This window comes from Myotis yumanensis, unplaced genomic scaffold, assembly GCF_028538775.1.
Source record: "Myotis yumanensis isolate MYYU_CA2020_CCGP unplaced genomic scaffold, mMyoYum1.0.hap1 SCAF_17, whole genome shotgun sequence".
Taxonomy (NCBI): domain Eukaryota; kingdom Metazoa; phylum Chordata; class Mammalia; order Chiroptera; family Vespertilionidae; genus Myotis; species Myotis yumanensis.
The window spans coordinates 17,651,482-17,670,697 of NW_027223768.1; the positions used below are offsets into that span (position 1 = coordinate 17,651,482).

Here is a 19,216-nt window from a genome sequence, read left to right on the forward strand (position 1 = left end):
ATACTTGGCCTTGGGTTCTCTTCTTTGAAATATGATGTCCTTAAGCATAGTACTACAGGCTGGCACAGATTCCCTAGGCAGTGGCTTCCCAGAGCCTCTGCGTTTCATCGCCAGATTGTGTGTTTTTTCCTCAGAAAGAACTCTTCTTCCCCATATGTCACACTCTATCGTACAGCGATGCCTAACTCGACAGGTAACATTCAAATAAGTAAAAACTGGACATCCTTTAAAGTTAGTATACAAGAATCAAGGTGTTCATACTTTAAAAAATTTTTATTTTTAAAATACCCTTGACATACAGTATTATATTAGCTTTAGGTGTATAACTCTGGGATTAGACATATATGTAATTTACAAAGTGATCACCCTGATAAATCTAGTCTCCATCTGACATCATGTATTGTTATTAAAAAAAGATTTTCATATTTTAAAGAGATTAAAAATGTGTTCTCTGCTCCCAATGTCAACTGGAACCATTTGTTTATTTGATACATCACTACTTAGTTCTTGTACGTTGCGCCCAGTATTTGCAAGGCCTAGAGGGCATATGGTTGGATAAGAGCCGTGGCTTCTGTACTGAGGAGACACAGCAGAACTGACCATTCAGTGATGAGCTGGGTGGTCGAGAAGGAGTTCAGGGGAAGGAGAGATCCAAGTGGGTTTGAGTAGTTAGACGAGGTCCAGTGGAAGCCCTGAGCTGATGTACTTCGGGTGACTAGAGGGCAGGCTGGTTGGTTTGTAGGTGGAGAGACAGAGTTACTGGTAAAGTTAGGTCTTGAGGGTGGGATATATATTGATGAGGCGGACGTGGTCCAAGGTGACTAGGACTTGAGGCTGCAATCTTAGCGAGAACATTGGCAACTTAGTAGGGAGTTTGGAATTTTGTGGTTACAGACAGAAAGCCATTGTAGGTTTCTGATTAGGGTGATCCCATATGTTAAGAAAACATTTTAAGAATCCTGTCTAGAAGGCTTACCGCAACGCAGGCTCAAGGGCAGTGGGCAATCGTTTTACCTAAGGCACAAATCAATTATTTAGGGTTGCTGAGGCAGTCATGTTTATCCCCAGAGCCTTCGGAGTGTGGTCCAGCCTTCCCAGTCTCATTCCCTTTTGGGTTCATCAGTCAACAGTGAGCCTGCATGTCTCAGGCCGTGTTTCTCTCTGGAATTCCTTCTGTCATCCGCTCTTTCCGACACACTTGAGTTCTCTTGTGAAAAGGGCTTCAGCTCAGAGGCCACCCCTTCTGCAAGCCTTCTCCAGCATCCACCTTCCCTTAATTGCTTGTGCCTTTCCTTCCTCCCCATGTCACCTGGCACAGACTTCTCTAATAACCCCCATCACACTGTCCCATGACCTGGTGTTTAGCTGACTGTCTCATCTAGTCATCAGTGAGTTTCCTGAGAGCAGAGGCCGCTATGCTTTGTGCCCAGCATCTGCATGTAGCTCCTGTAAAATGGTAACCCCTTGTTTAAATGAATGAGTGGGTCGCTGTCCATCCCCACCACATGCTGACGTTGGGGCCTTGTGAGATCCTATCCAGTATAAACTTTCGTGGGTGAAAATACAGTGGCAGTTTGTATCCCATAAAAACGAATGATATGAAATTCTGTGCATGAGCTCAAATGGATAGACCAGAAAATTCACTGGCTGTTTTGAAGAGAGTTATTTTGTCATGTGAATCATCAAGTAACTTACTCAGTTGCTTCTTTGCTGCCTTAGAACACAAAAGAGTTTCTACACCTAGAGGAGGGCTACATCTCTACATTTCCAAATTATGATGCTTTTCTTTTAAGGGGCCACAATTTCCATTTGTTCTCATTAACAGCACTGATTTTACTGCCAACACATGAATAAAGCACTTTCCTTTTTATTTTGTTTTATTCTCTGCCCCAGAGAGGTAGTTTTTATGGCTTTTGGTAAGAAATGGCTGATTACGGTAGACATTTATATAATAGTTCTTTTTGGGAGAGAAAGAATTCAGAGCTTTAAGACATTCAAATTCCCACCAAATAAAAATTGCTACTTAAGAGATGGTCTCAGTCTCTTCTTTAGTTTGTATTAGATGCAGATATCCAAAATGATGGCTTCATAGTTCTGGAAGATATATTTCTTTCAAACATCATATGCTAGCTGAATGCGATATTTGCAATTATCTACGGATCACAAACTTGGCTGTTATTTTTCCTCTTTGTAATTAAATGCCATATTTATACTTTCGATCATGATGATTATTTCTGGTTTTGAAAGTTTAGGCAAATGATCTTGCGCTTTCAACGATACCAGTTACCTGAGCTTTAAAAAGATACGAACTTAGGGAAGCACTCAGTATACCCAATTTTCAATTCTTTATTTTTATTCACAGTACCTTTCTGCTTCCTCCTTTTCCTTAAATTTAACTAGAGGAATGCTAATAGCCAGAATGATGCTTTCTGGCTTTAAATAAAATCCCTCCAGAATAAAAAGCACTGAATCTCTGTTAAGCCTCTGTTTTAATTTTCTTTAGGAATGGGGGGGTGTGGGTTGCGTTTCCTCACTGCTGTGGACATTATCCTTTTCCATATGCTTCAATTTGTCAGGAAAGCTGTTCACAGAACCTGTGGGCTCTACCGGCAGTGGCTCAGAGGGACGGCTGCCTCTCCTGTTTTAGACATGGGCTTGCAATGAATGCAGTTTTAGGTCACATTACTTTGGGGGCAGGGGTATTTTGTGATTGGTTGATATTGACCTTGCAGTCCACTATAATTGCCAACTCTTTTTTTCTTCTTTTTCTGTACTTCGCCTGGATCTTCTACTTATTGATGTAAGAGCAGGACTTTATATTTATTATGATGGTAAATTTCTTTTGTGAAATTTCACTGATGATTCCAGCCTGTTGAGATAATTTGGGGTCCTGATTCTCTTTTCTGACTTGTTTACTGTTTCTCCTCTGTGGTTGCCATGAACTTACATCTTATGTCCCAGTGAGGGGGTGGGGACAGGGCCTTGTCAGAACAGGGTCTGGGACCTTCTGAAGTAGCAAAAGGATCTCATTCTCCCTCACACATTTCTTAACCTTCTTTGATTTCTGGGTGCCTAGTGTTATTCCTTGGTGACAAAAGTGGAAAATGAACTTGTCTTAAGATAGCAAAGTGACTGTCAGCCCTGATGTTCTTAAATCATTTTGCTGCTTAGTATTCTTGCAGTTGAACTGCAATTCCTTTTGGGGGCAGTGGAATTTTATATGTGATCACCTTCCATTTCAGCTAGCATGCTTATTCATTTGTACAAGGGGAAGTTTAGCTCTCGGGGACGAATCCAGAAAATTCTAAATCACAGCAATTGAAAACATCACTAGAAAATGGATGATTTTTTAAAATATATATTTTTATTGATTTCAGAGGGAAGGAAAGGGAGAGAGAGCGCAATAGAAACATCAATGATGAAAGAGAATCATTGATCGGCTGCCTCCTGCACGCCCCCTATTGGGCATCGAGCCCATAACCTGGACATGTGCTCTGACCAAGAATGTAACCGTGACCTCCTGGTTCGTAGGTCAATGCTCAACCACTGAACCACACCAGCCAGTGAAAATGGATGATTTTTAATGAAAACATTTTCCTATTGTGGCACTTCAAGTAGGATAAGTAGAATTGAGAGAACTGGGGCAACACTTTGTTATGCAATTTTTCCTGAGATAGCTAAAAATATGTTCTCAGCAGAGAATTAGTGAATTATAGTGATCCGATGCTGAGCAGTTCTGTTTTAATTAGGGACATCTAGCTCACTAATACAATGTCGCCACAATTTGAAGGTAGAGGAGTTCTGTTAAAACAGCTTAAACTGATACTCTCTTTTTAAAACACCTGGCTCAGCATGTTAGAAAATTTTTTGAAGTTCTTATATGGGTAGCATTACCATGTAATGGCAACCTTCATCCTTTAGTTCCAGATGGGTGGGCTCTTAGCTCTTGCTCTCTTATGAACCAGGGAGTTGCTGGGTAAGTGTTATCTCTTTGCCAGGGGAGCAGTTACCATAAAAATGCTGTCTGCATGAATGCATTGGTTAATGAACTACTTAATGGCATAGAAGCTATGCACAGCTGTACTTTAGAAAATTTGACAAATTTTCATTTATAAGACATAATAAGTCTGATCATTTCACAAATAATGTGATTTTCTAAAGTAAGATGCTAGCCCGGCTGGTGTGGCTCAGTGGCTGAGCGTCAACCTATGAAACAGGAGGTTGCAGTTAGATTCCTGGTCAGGGCGCATGCCCAGGTTGTGGGCTTGTTCCCTGATAGGGGGTGTGCAGGAGGCAGCCAATCAGTGATTCTCTCTCATCATCGATATTTCTCTCTCTCTCTCCCTCTCCCTTCCTCTCTCTGAAATCAGTTAAAAAATGCACAGGTACCCACACACGTATGTAAAACAAACAAACAAACAAACAAATAAATAAAGATGCTAACTTTCCTAGTTACACAAAACAATTATAAAAGAACTCATTCCCTCTCCCCCAATATATGCTGAATGCATCGTATGTTTCAGGCTCTGGGGCAGATATAGAGGAATCAGAGATGAATATTAGATAGTCTTAGACCTGTAGGAACCCACATACCTGAAGGGGAGTCAGATACTTAAAAAGAACAATGTGGCCAATGAAACGATAAAGCTGCGATCACAATCACAACAATAACCACAACCATATATACATGTTGAGTGGGTTGCTGTGAAGACAAGGGGAGGATAGATCAATCAGGGAGAGGCCAGGGCATACGGTGTCCAAGTGAGAGGTGACAAGAGCTTCCCTCACCTGGCATTGATGGGAAGGATTCAGAATGGAGTCAAGACATTTTCAGAAAGGAAGTATCAAAAATTACTAGCTATACAAGTCCATATGGCTTTAGGGCTTGCAACTGGGCAAAGCCACAGATTTATGCTGAAACAGATAAAAATGAGTACTTATTCTCATTTAGTTTATATAGTTCTTTCATTTGCAGCCTACTTCTATGTTCATAATATAGATGGACTACTCTGAAATACAAAAAATCCACTATGTCTTGAAATATTTTTTAAAAGGGACCCAGTAACATACTTGGAATTACTAAAGAATAATAAAGATGAACTCATATACAGTAAAAAATTTAAGGTTAACTTTTGGTAAATCTTGATTTTGTTAGCTCTATGGGATATTATTAATATTGTAATTTTATTTAGGAGGAAACTGAGGCACAGAGAAGTTACAGTTTACCTGGGATAATAACATCCACTTTCCAGGATATTGTGGGTATTAACAGGAGTTAATGCGTGTTAATTTATATCCTGACTTATACAACTAATATGTTCTAAGAATATGTGTAGAAAATAAAATTTTGGATTCAAACTCTATTTTAAATGTGATAAATGAAAACATTTTGGGGAAGTTGTGTAATTACCTTCCAGTTTATTTTTGGGGTGACTATAACTCGGCATGTAACCTTGACCAGAATCGAACCAGGGACCCTTCAGTCCCCAGGCCGACACTCTATCCACTGAGCCAAACTGGCTAGGGCAAGCCTACATTTTTTATATTCTGAGCATGGCAGGACCAGTGCCAAATGCTGTATGTGCACCATCTTCGTTAGCTTTTACCCACAAAGAGGGTACCTTTAATCTCTGACACTCTTCCGTAAGTGCTTTATTCTTTCATTCAGTCACTCTACAAATATATTTTTTAATTGGATGTTTGCTTTTTGCCCAGCTGGTTTATCCCAAGTTCCCTTTTGCTTTTCCACTTGGGTGGTTTTGTTATCATTTGTTTGTAGTTTTAAATATTCTCTTTTCTCTTCTTGGCTTTTCCCCAATTCCACTTACCTCCCTATGTCTAGCTCAGACTCAGCTCCTTCCATAAATCCCTTATAGGTTTTCCCAGCCTAAAAGACCCCTCTCTTCGCTAAATCCCAAAGGACCGAAGCACTCCTTTCATTGGCCACTTGTTCATGATGCTGATTTCTATCACGGCATCTTATTGAAATCTTTTGCTTCATTTTCACAAGTTTGTCTTCTCTTTCCAACTTGAATAAGTTCTTCGAGATTGTGAATCACAGTTAACACTTTGTGTCCCCTAGAGTAAGCAGTTCCTTAATAAGTAGTAGATTTTTGTATTGCCAGAAAACTCAACTCCCAGTTGAAAGGATATATCATATTGCAGGATGGAAAACAGTCTCAGTTCTGTAACCTAAGAAGCACGATGCGTAATTGAAGGCTGGCTCACCAAGGAAATCGAAAACCTTAGCACAGAAGTCAGAACAGCTTTTGGGAGACTGAAAATGTAATATTTTTGTGGTATTAAATATCTTACTAAAATGAAGCCCAGAGAGCAATAACACACTCTCGAGCATCTTATAGCTAGTATCTATAGCAGGTTAGACCGGGAGAGGAGAGGCTCATGGAAAGACCCTGATCTTCTGACTGTGCAGAGAAAGATTTTTTTAAAAATATATTTTATTGATTTTTTTTTACAGAGAGGAAGGGAGAGGGATAGAGAGTTAGAAAGATCAATGAGAGAGAAACATTGATCAGCTGTCTCCTGCACACCCCGCACTGGGGATGTGCCCGCAACCAAGGTACATGCCCTTGACCGGAATCGAACCTGGGACCCTTGAGTCCGCAGGCCGACGCTCTATCCACTGAGCCAAACCGGTTACGGCCAGAGAAAGATTTTTCTCCGTAGTGTTGATTCATACCGAATGAGGAAAAAAATACTGGATGTTCTAAAATACCGAAAGACACATTTAAAGCCTCATGAGTCCTTGAAAAATAGTGAATAATGGTTCAGCTTTTATTTGGAATTATCCATTCATTCACCCATTTATTCATTTAATTATTCCTGAATCCCTATGGAATGTTAAAGTGAAGATGTTGAAGAGACAGTTCCTGCATCTAAGCATTGGAGACAAGATGTATAGGGTGTCCCAAAATTCACACAAGATTTGAATTTTGCATGAGCATTAACAACAACAACAACAAAAAATAAAAGCCTAATTTTACTTGGTTTATTGAATCAGATTCTAGTATCTGTTGCCCTTTGATTTCAATCCCTTCAATTTGATAAGCATTACCAAGTACCAATTATGGCCCAGGAGCAGGGACAATGAAGACCAATGAAGACCATGGCTTTGCGTATGTGCCAGCAAAGCCGTAGAGGCCATTTACCCGATGTGCTATTCCATACATAACCCTATACTGTATACTTTATGAATCAATAAAAATTTACAATTTTTAATTATAAACCTGTGTTTTCTGTCAAAATTACTTCTTGCGTGAATTTTGGGACACCCTATATAAACAAATAGTTACTATGCTGTGGGAGTGTAATATATGTTATATGAATAGTCTTAAACATGTCATTTTGGATAGAGAGTCTTTAAGGTTCTTTCTACCTGTAAAATCAAATGGATAGTATATTTACAGGACCCTAAGAAATCCAGAGGAAAAAAAGCATTCCTTACAGTGGGGGTGAGCAAAGAAAGTGTTTAGTGGAAATGATACTGGAGTAGGGCCTTGTAGGTAATATTTTGATAGGCACTGATTATACTCATGATAATGATACAGACTATTTATTGAGTGTTTGCAGGATGCAGTATGCACATATTCTGGTCAGGAGGAGGGTAGAGCAGAGTTATCTATGAATAGCCTGAAATCCTACTGAAAATTCTGTGTATTTGTAAATTTGTACATTTTTATGGGGAAAGGTTCCAGAGCCCCATAGACCACGGACCATGGCAGAGAGAGTAGCACATGTGGTTCCTGGACATGGAGAGATGCCCACATAGAGGGGGTGGCAGGTGGCCAAAAAAGAAGTTGTGAAAAGCTGAGAGTTGGAATCTCCGAGGAGGGGAGAGATTGTGAGAAGCAGTCCGTGTGGGATGGTCCACAGATTATCCTCCGAAGCCAGACTGTCTGGATTTAATAAATCCTGTACTGCCACCTTCTAGGTGTGTGACCCCAGGCAGCTTAACTTCTCAGAAATGAAGACCTCTGCTATCTGAATCAGCTGTTCCATATTTAGTTAAATTTTCTTTGGACTATTTTTAAAATTAAGGGTTTACTATGTGTTAAATGCTTCCATTCATTTACTCTTTGACATAATACAAATTTGCTGAGCCTGTGTAACTAGTCACTGGGAGAACTTTGGTGAAAGAAGCAGACAGCCATGCTCACAGCAACCTGTGGAAGAGACACCGTTTACCTTTAGGGGTGATTATAGACTTCCTGGTTCGAAGAGGAAGGATGCAGCATTTCAGAGGAGCTGTTCTAACGTTGTGATACCAAAAGGGGTTATCAAGCAATAGAGCATATTTTCAAATCATCTTTTAGTATAATGACATTGGGATGATCAAGTAGTGAATCCATTGTTATGGAGATTGCAGTTTTCATTGTGGTCCATGTTGTAGATTCATGTTCAAGGTCGCTCTAAAATGAGTATGCTTGTTCTTCATGCAAGACAGTTTATTTATATCATGTGTATTTTTCACTGATTGCCCTTTTTCCAACTCCTGTAATTTTATCTATTTTGCAAAAGTAATTGATTACCTCGATGTTTGAGCCCCTTTTAAAGGAAGTCTCCTTGAGAGAGAGTTTTCTATTAATTAGGTTCCTATTGAGATAATTGGTGACTATTGTAGCTAAGCATTACTTTACATACAAATTGTGTTGAAAACCACAGTACTGAGTTTCAGATCAGAACTTTAGTATTATTTTTTTATAGGTACATATCTGTTAGTATCATTTAAACACACCACATAGTACAGTGGGTTTTGCACAGTGTTGAATGTTGTTACAAGAATCCCTTAGGGTTAAACACAAAAATCACTTAAGAAAGACCTTAAAATATTGTAAATTTGTACTAATTGACCTGCTTTATTAATTGAGTTTCATTAGGAACAATTTTTTAGTTTTTCTTTTACTCCCCCTCCTTTTTTGAAAAGTTTTAAAAAATTGGTTGAATTGACTATTGTCTGAGACATAGGGTAATTCTTGTAATTTATGAAGCAAAGGCATCTTATCAGAGGGAGCTACTTTGCATTTTAATTTTATGCAACCAAGTGTGAATATCATGCTCAAGAATTTTCACATAGTCAAGATAAAAATCTTTATTTTCACTTGTTCAGACTTCTGTTGCAAACATTTGTGTCCTCATTACAAAATTATACCATACCGACTATACCGACTAGTAAGATGGTGCTTAGCCCATAGATAAACATTTTTTTATGCTACCAACAACACTGATGTGATTGCTCTAATGAAACAGAGTTTAGAGGAGATGTACCTCTAGTTATAAAAATCTATATTTTGTTAACGTTTAATGCATTTATCAGAGTAGGTATTCATGGGAAAATGCCTATGCTTTTAGTGAAATGTGCTGTACACACATGCATATGTGTATATGTGCAAAGTTGGGCCAGGGAGGACACCTTTTCCAAGTAACATTGCAGAGTGCTGTAGATAAAGATTCAAACATGGAATTATTTTGAAGAACTTGACAAGCTGATTCTAACATTCTCAGGAAGCACAAAGTGCCCAGAATAGCCAAAACAACTTAAAAGAAATAACACCAAAGTTGGTGAATGAATACTACCTGATTTTAACCCTTATTATAAAGTTAAAATAATCAAGATAGTGGGGCATTGGCACAAAATTAGACCAATAGAACAATGGGATAAAATAGAGTTAAAAAATGGACCACAGATATAGACAGCTGATTTTTAATAATGGAGAAAAAGCAGTTTAGTGGAGAAAGGGTAGTATTTTCAACAGATGTTATTGGAAAAATTTCTTTAAAAAAAATATATTTTATTGATTTTTTACAGAGAGGAAGGGAGAGGGATAGAGAGCTAGAAACATAGATGAGAGAGAAACATCGATCACCTGCCTCCTGCACACCCCCCACTGGGGACGCGCCCGCAACCAAGGTACATGCCCTTGACCAGAATCGAACCTGGGACCTTTCAGTCCGCAGGCTGATGCTCTATCCACTGAGCCAAACCGGTTACGGCATTGGAAAAATTTAATATGTATATGCAAAAAATGAACTATTCATATTTTTTTATCACTTACACATGTTATGATTGGCTCTGTTTCCATTTGATAGTGACCTTCAGCACGCTGTCATGAAGACATGTGAGGAGTTTACCAAATACACTAAGTTCTTGTTAAAATGTTTTTCTCTGACAACTTGTATATAAAGTGCATACTGATAGAAAAATTCTCTTTGGCCAAGCAGGTAGGATATTATAATGATCCAGCCATGCATGTGGTAGCTCTGATGCTTTTTTTTGAGACTGTTTTTGTTTACATATTTATATACTTGTAGTTCTGATATGATTACTACTAAAATCTCATTTATAAGCTTCATTCCTTATATATAAGATTCTATTGGGATGTAGTATTTTCATTTGGCAAATCTTAGGCTTTCATATTTCTTTGGATTGAAATCTGATTACTTGAATTCTCATGACAGTCTAGGTCATTTCACTTTCATTGACTCGGGATTTTTACTTGGCAAATCATCTTATGTTTTGTCTTATTAAAACAAGACATGATATTGAATTTTGGCTGTTTCTGAACTTGTACGTTTAGTTACTCTTAAATAATATTGTAATAACTCAGTTATTCAAAATCCTCCTTTTTACTTTCAGTTTCTAAACTTAGCGGGTTATCAGGAGGAAGCACAAGGAGGCGTGGGTGGCCAACATTAATATTACCAAGTCTGTGATCTAAAGCTCATGCGTTGCAGGGTCGTGGCCTTTCCAGTTCTGTTTTAGACTCAGACACACACCCTGGGTGATATGACTTTTCAGTCTAGAGTAAAACGTAAAGCTACAAGTTAGAATGGGAATACGGCTTACAGACAAATGCACTGCCAACAGCAAGAAGTGACTGTGTCACCCTGATAGCAAGGGAAGAGACAAGAAAAAAAAGCATAAAAAAGAAAAAACAGTTTTTAAGAGAACAAAGTAATCTATAGCAAAAGTCATTGCAACCACAAGAAATGTTGAAATTATGTACAGAACATTAAGAATGCAGGAAATGAATGCATACTCAATTTCTATAAATTCCAACAGCTATTTGTCAGTACTTACTTAGACCTTTCTGTAGCTTTTTTAACACTATTGATTACTGCCTCCCTCTATTCTTTTAGCTTCCATGATGCCAAACACACCTGGTTTTCCCTCTCTCTCCTTGGCCTCTCTGTCACTTTTGCTGGTGCATTATCTTTTACCTGGCCTTTAATACTTGCATCAACCCAAGGTTCTTTTCTGGACCATTTCATATCCCCCCTTAGGTATTCCCTTCTGCACCGTGGCTTCAGTTACAACCTAGGCTCCCACGACTCTCGCAGTGATAGCTCCTGCACTAACCTCTAGACCAGCGTTTCTCAACCTGTGGGTCATGACCATCGGAAAACACATATAGCATATCAGATATTTACATTACGATTCATAACAGTAGCAAAATTACAGTTATGAAGTAGCAACGAAAATAATTTTATGGTTGGAGGTCACCACAACATGAGGAACTGTATTAAAGGGTCGCGGCATTAGGAAGGTTGAGAACCACTGCTCTAGACTCATATTCTGTCAAATGCTGGCCTTGGGCTCAGGGGCCAGCACCACCCCAGTCACATGTGCGCACAGCCTCACCCAGCCTTTAGAACCAGCCCAGATCTTAAGCAAGAAAATGGTGAAGGCCATGGCTGAGCAGTGACCATCCGGGCAGAATTGATCTAATCTCTCTTCACCCCAAGGCCCCTCTGAGTGGCTTTGGCTTGACATGCTATGAAAATGGCTCTGCCTTCCTTCCATTCCATGACTGAGTTCGCATCTTGGTTTTCTGCCTGGTACCAGATGGCTCACTTGGGTCTGGAGTTCTGTTTTGATCTCCTACTGTGCCTGGGAAGTCCCAGAGTCCTGATCCTGAACCCTGGTCTCCAGCATCTTCCTGGCACCTGCCTTTTGTCTGCTATGAGATCCTGGCTCTCCTTCCGCCCACCCCACCCCATTGTTCTTCACCCTCCCACCGAGACCTCTCCCTCTCGCCCACGGCTGGACTTCCTCCCTCAGGTTAACTCAGCGCTTCTTTAGATGTCCTCGCTTTTTCTGTTTCCCTGAGTGGCACAGTTGAGTTCTGTTCCATATCTGGGTCTACTCAACCTCAGTTCTAGGACCTTGCCTTCAGTGTGGAATGACTCGAAGGCTCCCTGGAAGTATTTTTTTTCTTCACACTGGCATTGCTCAATGATGTTAATGTGGACTGCTTTAAAGAACGGAGAAATTCATAGATGTTCTCTTTTTTTTAATATACATTTGTGTGTGTTTTTTAAAGAATATATCTTTATTGATTTCAGAGAGTAAGGAAGAGGGAGAGAGAGAGAGAGAAACATCCATGATGAGAGAGAATCATGGTGGATCGGCTGCCTCCTGCAAGTCCCCCACTGGGGATCGAGCCCACGACCCGGGCATGTGCCCTGACCAGAATCGAACCTGGGACCTTTCAGTTAGCAGGCCGACGCTCTATCTGCTGAGCCCAGCTGGCTAGGGCCATAGATGTTCTTTACTCTCAATAGGAAAGGCACCAGGGAAACCCAGTTGGGTCAAAGATAGGCTCTGCCTGTGAGGAAGTCCGTTTTCAATGTAGTCATTTCTAGATGCTCTTTACAGCCAATGAGCTCGCTGCATGGAAACTGTTCCCTGTTCGTGTGGCTCTGTGCTCCATTTTCACTGGAGCCCTGTGCTCACAGAACTCTGCTATTAAAACAATGCAGAAATAAGACTCCAGCAAATGTATCGGGGACCCCAGATCTTAGAATAAAAATTGACAAGAGGTTTATGCATGTGCTCCATATTAATTCCTTTCTGCTTAACCTTGATTAATCGAAACATATGCATATTTTGTTTTGATTTTTCCCATGGAAGAGGCATATTGGAAATATTTAAATTCTTAAGTATTTAAATGGTCATGCTGTGCTTTTCACAGATGATTGGAACGCTGCCCAGGCATAAACTAACTGTATCATCCTTCCCCCAAACAATTTGTCAGTTGCTTAACCCCGTATAATTTGTTTTTCCTGACCCATGGAAATGACAGTGTTTTACGGGGAAATAAAAATAAAGTAGAGTGATAGCTCTGAATTTCTAATACCCTCACCCCCCAAATCATTCTTTGATATAAAAATGTATTTCAAAGATAGGTTATTTTTAACAGGGGGAAACCAGGAAAGATTTTTAAAACCTGGAGTCTCATTTTGTGAAACTGAATACATACATGAATTTCAGCAAGACAGGTTATGGTGACTCACACTATAATTTCATGGATTCGGTATCAGGCTTTCAGTGCTTATGTGCACATAGCCTTTAGCCTTTACATCAGTGGTTATCAACCTGTGGGTCGTGACCCCTTTGGCGGTTGAACGACCCTTTCACAGGGGTCGCCTAAGACCATCCTGCATATCAGATATTTACATTACAATTCATAACAGTAGCAACATTACAGTTATGAAGTAGCAATGAAAATAATTTTATGGTTGGGTCACAACATGAGGAACTGTATTTAAAGGGCCAGAAAGTTGAGAACCACTGCTTTACAGGATCTTGTGCCTAAGAAATTTAATCACCATTAGATTGATCCTGGGCGGAAGCCTGGTGTTGTTTTAGAAAGAGATAATTTCACGTGCCCAGTAACTGAACATTCAGGATGAGTGGAACACGGAGGACACACCAGGAGAGCTGTGCCACCAGAAACTGTGCCTTCCTCTGAGGAAGAGCGTATCTGAGAACCACAGGTGAGGTTTGTTAGGCCTTCAGAGATACCACTTTACCGTCGTGTAAAAGTCTCAGGGGACACACATTTATCATCTCTTGAAAAGTCTAGCTGTTGACCAGCTTGTTCAGCCTGTTCTGAAGGATAAATCATTTCCCAGGAGGCTCTTTGGGATCCATTGAAAAAGGATTTTGTGGCTCCAGCCTCTTTAGGTTCTGGGGCCCAATTTCACTGTGGTAGAGGCTGGGGTCCCCACAATAAGCCATTCTCTACCACCAGCTGGGTGTCCTGCAATTCAGCTCAATTCTGACCCTGTCTACCCAGAGGTTGAGGGCTCAGTCCTATAAGACTACCCTGTCCCCCATCACTCTGATTTCAGCTTCTGACAGACTGGCTACAAATTGGAGGTTCCAGTTGACCCCTTTCCCACTCAGGGTGCCCAGTGCCAGTCCAGTTGGTCATCTGTACTTCTGACTCACTGGCTGTCAATAAGAGGTTCCCACGACCTTCTTCTCGGGTTTAATTAATTTGCTGGAGTGTCTCACGCAACTCAGAGAAACTTCTTGCTTACCAGGTTACTGGTTTACTCAGAAAGGATACAACTCGGGAACAGCCAGATGGACGAGATGCCCATGGCAAGGTCTCTGGGAAAAGGCACAGCTGCCCTCCCACTGTTGTCCTCTCCTTTACAACAAAACTCCTTGAAAGAGTTTCAAGAATTGTCTATAATCAGTCTCCACTCCCTCTCCTCCCATTCTCTCTTAACAGGCTGTCATCCATAACTCCACTGTAACAGCTCTTGTCAACCTCCTGAAGGACCCCCAAGTCTCCCAATTCCATGGTCCAGTCTTAGTTCTCTCTGACCTGACATGTTGGCTGCATTTGTTGGAGTGGAAGGTCTTCCTTCATGAAACGCCCTCTTGGCTTTGGGCCACCTCTCTCTCTTGGTTTCCGTCTGTCTGGTTGACTTCTGCTCACTCTTCAGCTCCTCACCTCTGAACATTGGAAAGCCCAGGGCCCATCACTCTGACCTCTTCCCCATCTCACTCTCTCAGTGATCTCATCCTCTCGCTGGACTCTAATGAATTCCAAATATACGTCTCTAGCTTAGACTTCTCTGAAAGACTCTCACATATCCAACTCTGAAGGCATGTTTTTGGTGCTCATTAGAAAAAGCTGCCCCTTTCCTCTAGCACTCGACTGCCATCTCCTGGGAAATTTTCAGAATAAACACACCTAGCAGATGGCTGTGAATGGGCATGGTGTCTCGCACAGCTGTGTAATCCTAGCCATTAACAGCAGCCCGTTTCTCCACTGGGTGGGTGTATAAGGGCATCTCAGGCCCTCAACTGGACTCTTGATCCCCAGCCCCCATCCCTTCAACCTCTTCCTTTTAGTCATTTCTGTTTCAAAAGTTCTTCTCCTTGCTGAGGTCACAATTCTTGAAGTTATCCTCTTCCCTTTCTCCCACACTACACCTTTAATCCGTCAGTGACTCCTGTGGGTTTTTCCTTCCAAATACATTAGAATTTAACCACGACTCACCACTCTCACTGCTGCTACACTGGTCCGAGCCCCATCATCTCTCTCACCTCCATTATCCCAAAAGTCAGCTTCCTCTTTTGCTCCACATCGTCTGTTCTCAATGCATCAGCCACAGGTACTGATTTAAAACCTGGGCCACATCTTTTCTCTTTACCCCAAACCCTTCAATTTGTCTGATTGGATCTCATCTCACACCTCTTCCTTTGTGTGCTCTGTGCTTCGGGCACGGGGCCTCCTTGCTGTTCCTGCAACAAGCCAAGGGCAGGTCTGCTTCAGGCATTTCTGGGATGCTCTTCTATAAAGCATGGCTGACTCCCTCCTTTCATGAGTGTTGGCTTGGATGTTCTCATATCAGAGAAGCCTTCCTCAACCAAAGCATATAGCAAAGTAACCCTTTTCCCTCAGCATTTAGTACCCCCCTTACTGTTCAGTCTTCGCCATTGCACTGATGGCCTGGCGTGCACACACATTGTTTATTGTTTCTCACCATTGGGATTTAAACTTCATGAGGCTACATCCCTGGTTTCTAAAACAGTGCCTGCCTAGCAAGTAGGAACTCAATAAATATTAGTTGAAACATACAAGCATCCCTAAATCTAGCTGTGGGATCCTATCCTTAAAAAGACCCAGAGGTTTGAGATAGTCCTGCACAATTGTAAATCTCTCAATCCCCAAATAAAAACATTTTCGGGAGTCCAGGAATGAATTTAAATACAACCTGGAAATTGCATTGATTTTACAACCTTCTAGAAGGGCATGAGTTTCCTACAGAGAAAGCAAGTAGGCGCCACCTAGTGGCAACCAGAGAAGACCGCATTTGTGTCACTTAATGATTCAGAAGCTTATTAATCCTGTGAAAGTGGTACTTATGATCGTCCTAAATCCTCAAGTGTGCATTTCCCACAAAATATATTAACCTAGAAAGTACATTTCCATTTCTTCTAAATTATTTATGACTTATTTTTACTTATTAATTTTTGTTTTCAGGGATTTGGCATCTTTTGTTCCTCTTTTCCTATTATGTTATCTTCTGCTTATTTTAACCACTTGCGTTCACATGGTACTGGCTTAGTCATTGAGTGAGTAAATACAGGCTCTCTCTGAGAATTTATATTGTAATAAAAACAGCACCTATGCGGGTAGACTTGTGAGAGAGCTTGCCAAATAATGCAGTAACTTCTTAAGACCAGCCTTCCGAAGCCCATTGAAGGCTTTGGTGTTGAGTATGTTCTCACCATTGGGCAGTGAGCTTTCGGAGTCTCAGTGTGCCATTTTCCAGAAAATGCACATATAATGATATGGAGAATAGGAAGGTAGAAACATTCAAGCCCATACCCACTGATGGAGAGACAGAAATTAATTACAGTCTCAGGCTGCCAGTCAAATTTTGGAACAGTTGGGCCATTACAATGCTTGGTAAGTTAAAGCGGAAACTCGTCAGTCCACTTCTGGAGCCTGTGACCTTTCCGGTCGGCCGGGAGCAACTGGGTGAGGCTGGGCAATGCGTGTTGCCACCAGGAGGCCAGAGCAGCACTGATCAGACCAGCAGGTGAAGGTCATGACAAGAGAGGTCGGGGAAGATGGGCCCTGTGTGCCCCTGCTCAGGTTAGTCTAGAGGAAGACTTTGAGTAGATAGATCCAGGGGGCAAAAGTTGGACCAATGGAATATGATATGAAAGCAGATTTCATGCCAATGTTAAAACCATTTTCCAATGAAGGTGTTTTCCAAAGAGATCATAGTCTCAGGTCCTCATCAGTGTGGGTTCCAGCAGAGGCTGGATGATACCGACCAGGGATTTGCTGAGGTTATTAAGATTCTCTGATTCCTGGCTTTCTGTCTGCACACACGGAAGCCCTCCCTTCTCTTCAACACTCAGTTCAGACCCCGCTTGTTTGTTGTTGTTGTTGTTTTGAGCACTGTAATAACCTTTAGCTCCTAAGCTGATGCTCAGCTACTTGGAGACAGGGGACCACATCTCATAGTTGTTTGCCTATTGGCCTTGCCAGAGCAGCTGCAAGGTTACATACTCATGGGGAGAAAGACTACGAATGCTCCTCTCAGCTGGCCTCCGGGCCCACAGCAGACTTAGTGGAGCAATTCTTTAGCTAAATGTTAGAGAAATTAATATATTTGTTAAGACTTGTTCCCTTGTAAGAAATTATAATAATATTTTTAGGGGCGCTCACTAGTATCAGCTTCTTTTTTGAGTTGTGTTGTTTATCACGTACCTGTTATCTAGGACAGCAGGTATAGAGATCGATGGTACAGCAGTTGGCAGAATGCTACTGAAATTTAAAAACAAATTTTCTGCTTATTGGATAGTTATTTTAGAGTTTTTCCTCCAGATAAGATATTTCTTTTAGGTTGTAGGTAACTATTTTCTTTGATGTAGTACTCTTTTTTTTTCCTTGAGAAAATATCTTTTAAAAATACAGAAGTTGGGCCCTGGCTGATGTACTCAGTGGTTAGAGCGTCAGCCTGTACACTGAATGGTCATGGATTTGATTTCTGGTCAATGGCACGTACCTGGGTTGCAGATTCAATCTCTGGCCCCGTTTGGGGCACATGTGGAGGCAACCAATGGATGTGTCTCTCTCACATTGATGTTTCTCTCTCTCCTCTCCCTTCCCTCCTTTCCACTCTCTCTGAAAAGCAAGGGAAGAAATATCCTCGGGTGAGGATTTTAAAAAAATGTACAGAAGTTGGTGTGGTATTTTGAATAGTATGTTGTAAAGCTAAATTATTCCACATATTTTTCTTTTTAAAGAATTAAGCACATTTTGTTTTTAAATCTTTTTGCCTTCTTAAGCTGCTTTTATATAGCTTAGCATTCCGTCATAATAAGGTGGTGACATTGGAGAAGGATGTGCGAATAGGGTTAGAAGATGGGCTTTGTGCGTGCCCTCTGTCTAATTTCTTTGGCAGTCAGAGGCTGCTGTTTGTTTTTTCATTTCTGGGACCCAAATTCTCTATAAATTATTTAACAAGCTAGAAGGCTTAAAGCCTGCTTATAGCATTTATTGCTTGTCTGAACATTAGCAAGTTTAGCATCCTTGGCATTTGTGCTGTGTTTAATATTTCTACAGTATTATCTGTGCTTGTTTGTAACCCCTGTGTTCTCTCATTTTGATGGTTGAAGAGACAATATTGAGTACTGTGACTTGTAATTTAAAAACATAGTTTCCTTACAATTATTGCAAGAGTAGATGATTTTAGGTTTTGTTAATTTGTCTTTTTTGTAGAATATGCTGAATTTCTACATTGCAAAGGAAAAAAGTTTACAGATTTTGATGAAGTTCGCCATGAGATTGAAGCAGAGACAGACCGAGTGACGGGAATGAATAAGGGCATTTCCTCCATACCCATTAACTTACGAGTGTATTCCCCACACGGTAAGTAAAGTAACACAATTCCAAATTCTTGTCCTCAAAAAAATTTATGGCATTAATTAACATGCATTAACTTGCAAATATCTTAGCGGTGCCTGGTACTATGGTTGAGTCTTCCCTATTAGATTTTCTTGCAGCCCTGTGTCTTCTCTTTATTCTCTTCCTTAGCCATCAACTGCGATTTGCTTTCCAGACTATCAGCAGTAACTTACAACTTAGACAATCAGTTCATGGTGTGGGATGTGGAATAGCCTCTATTTAGACTAGATTTTTAGTGGGGTAGATTTTAATCTGTAATTTTCTATCCAGTTCTGTGGCTTTTCAAACGGAGCCTGAATGAAGTGAGCTCAATTGCAATGTCCCAAAAAGACTTGGTGTCAACACTTCTGTGCAAAGAACAAGAGCCAGGTCGGGGCTGGAGTCACCGAGTCAGGGGTCGTTGCCCGCTCTCTGGAATGCTGCTCCATGAGACCGGTTGGGTAGCCTCCACAGTAATCTCAAGTCAC

General features: G+C 40.8%; 1 protein-coding gene across 7 annotated transcripts in view; it reads left to right on the forward strand.

Annotated features, from left to right (window-relative positions):
• The window catches only part of DNM3 (dynamin 3), a 379,551-nt gene that overhangs the window by 59,829 nt on the left and 300,506 nt on the right, over positions 1 to 19,216 (forward strand). For all 7 annotated transcript variants that reach the window (XM_070395789.1, XM_070395787.1, XM_070395791.1 and 4 more), the window contains exon 3: positions 18,564 to 18,713. In XM_070395789.1, coding sequence (XP_070251890.1) covers positions 18,564 to 18,713 — 150 coding nt within the window. The remainder of the gene's footprint in view (positions 1 to 18,563; positions 18,714 to 19,216) is intronic.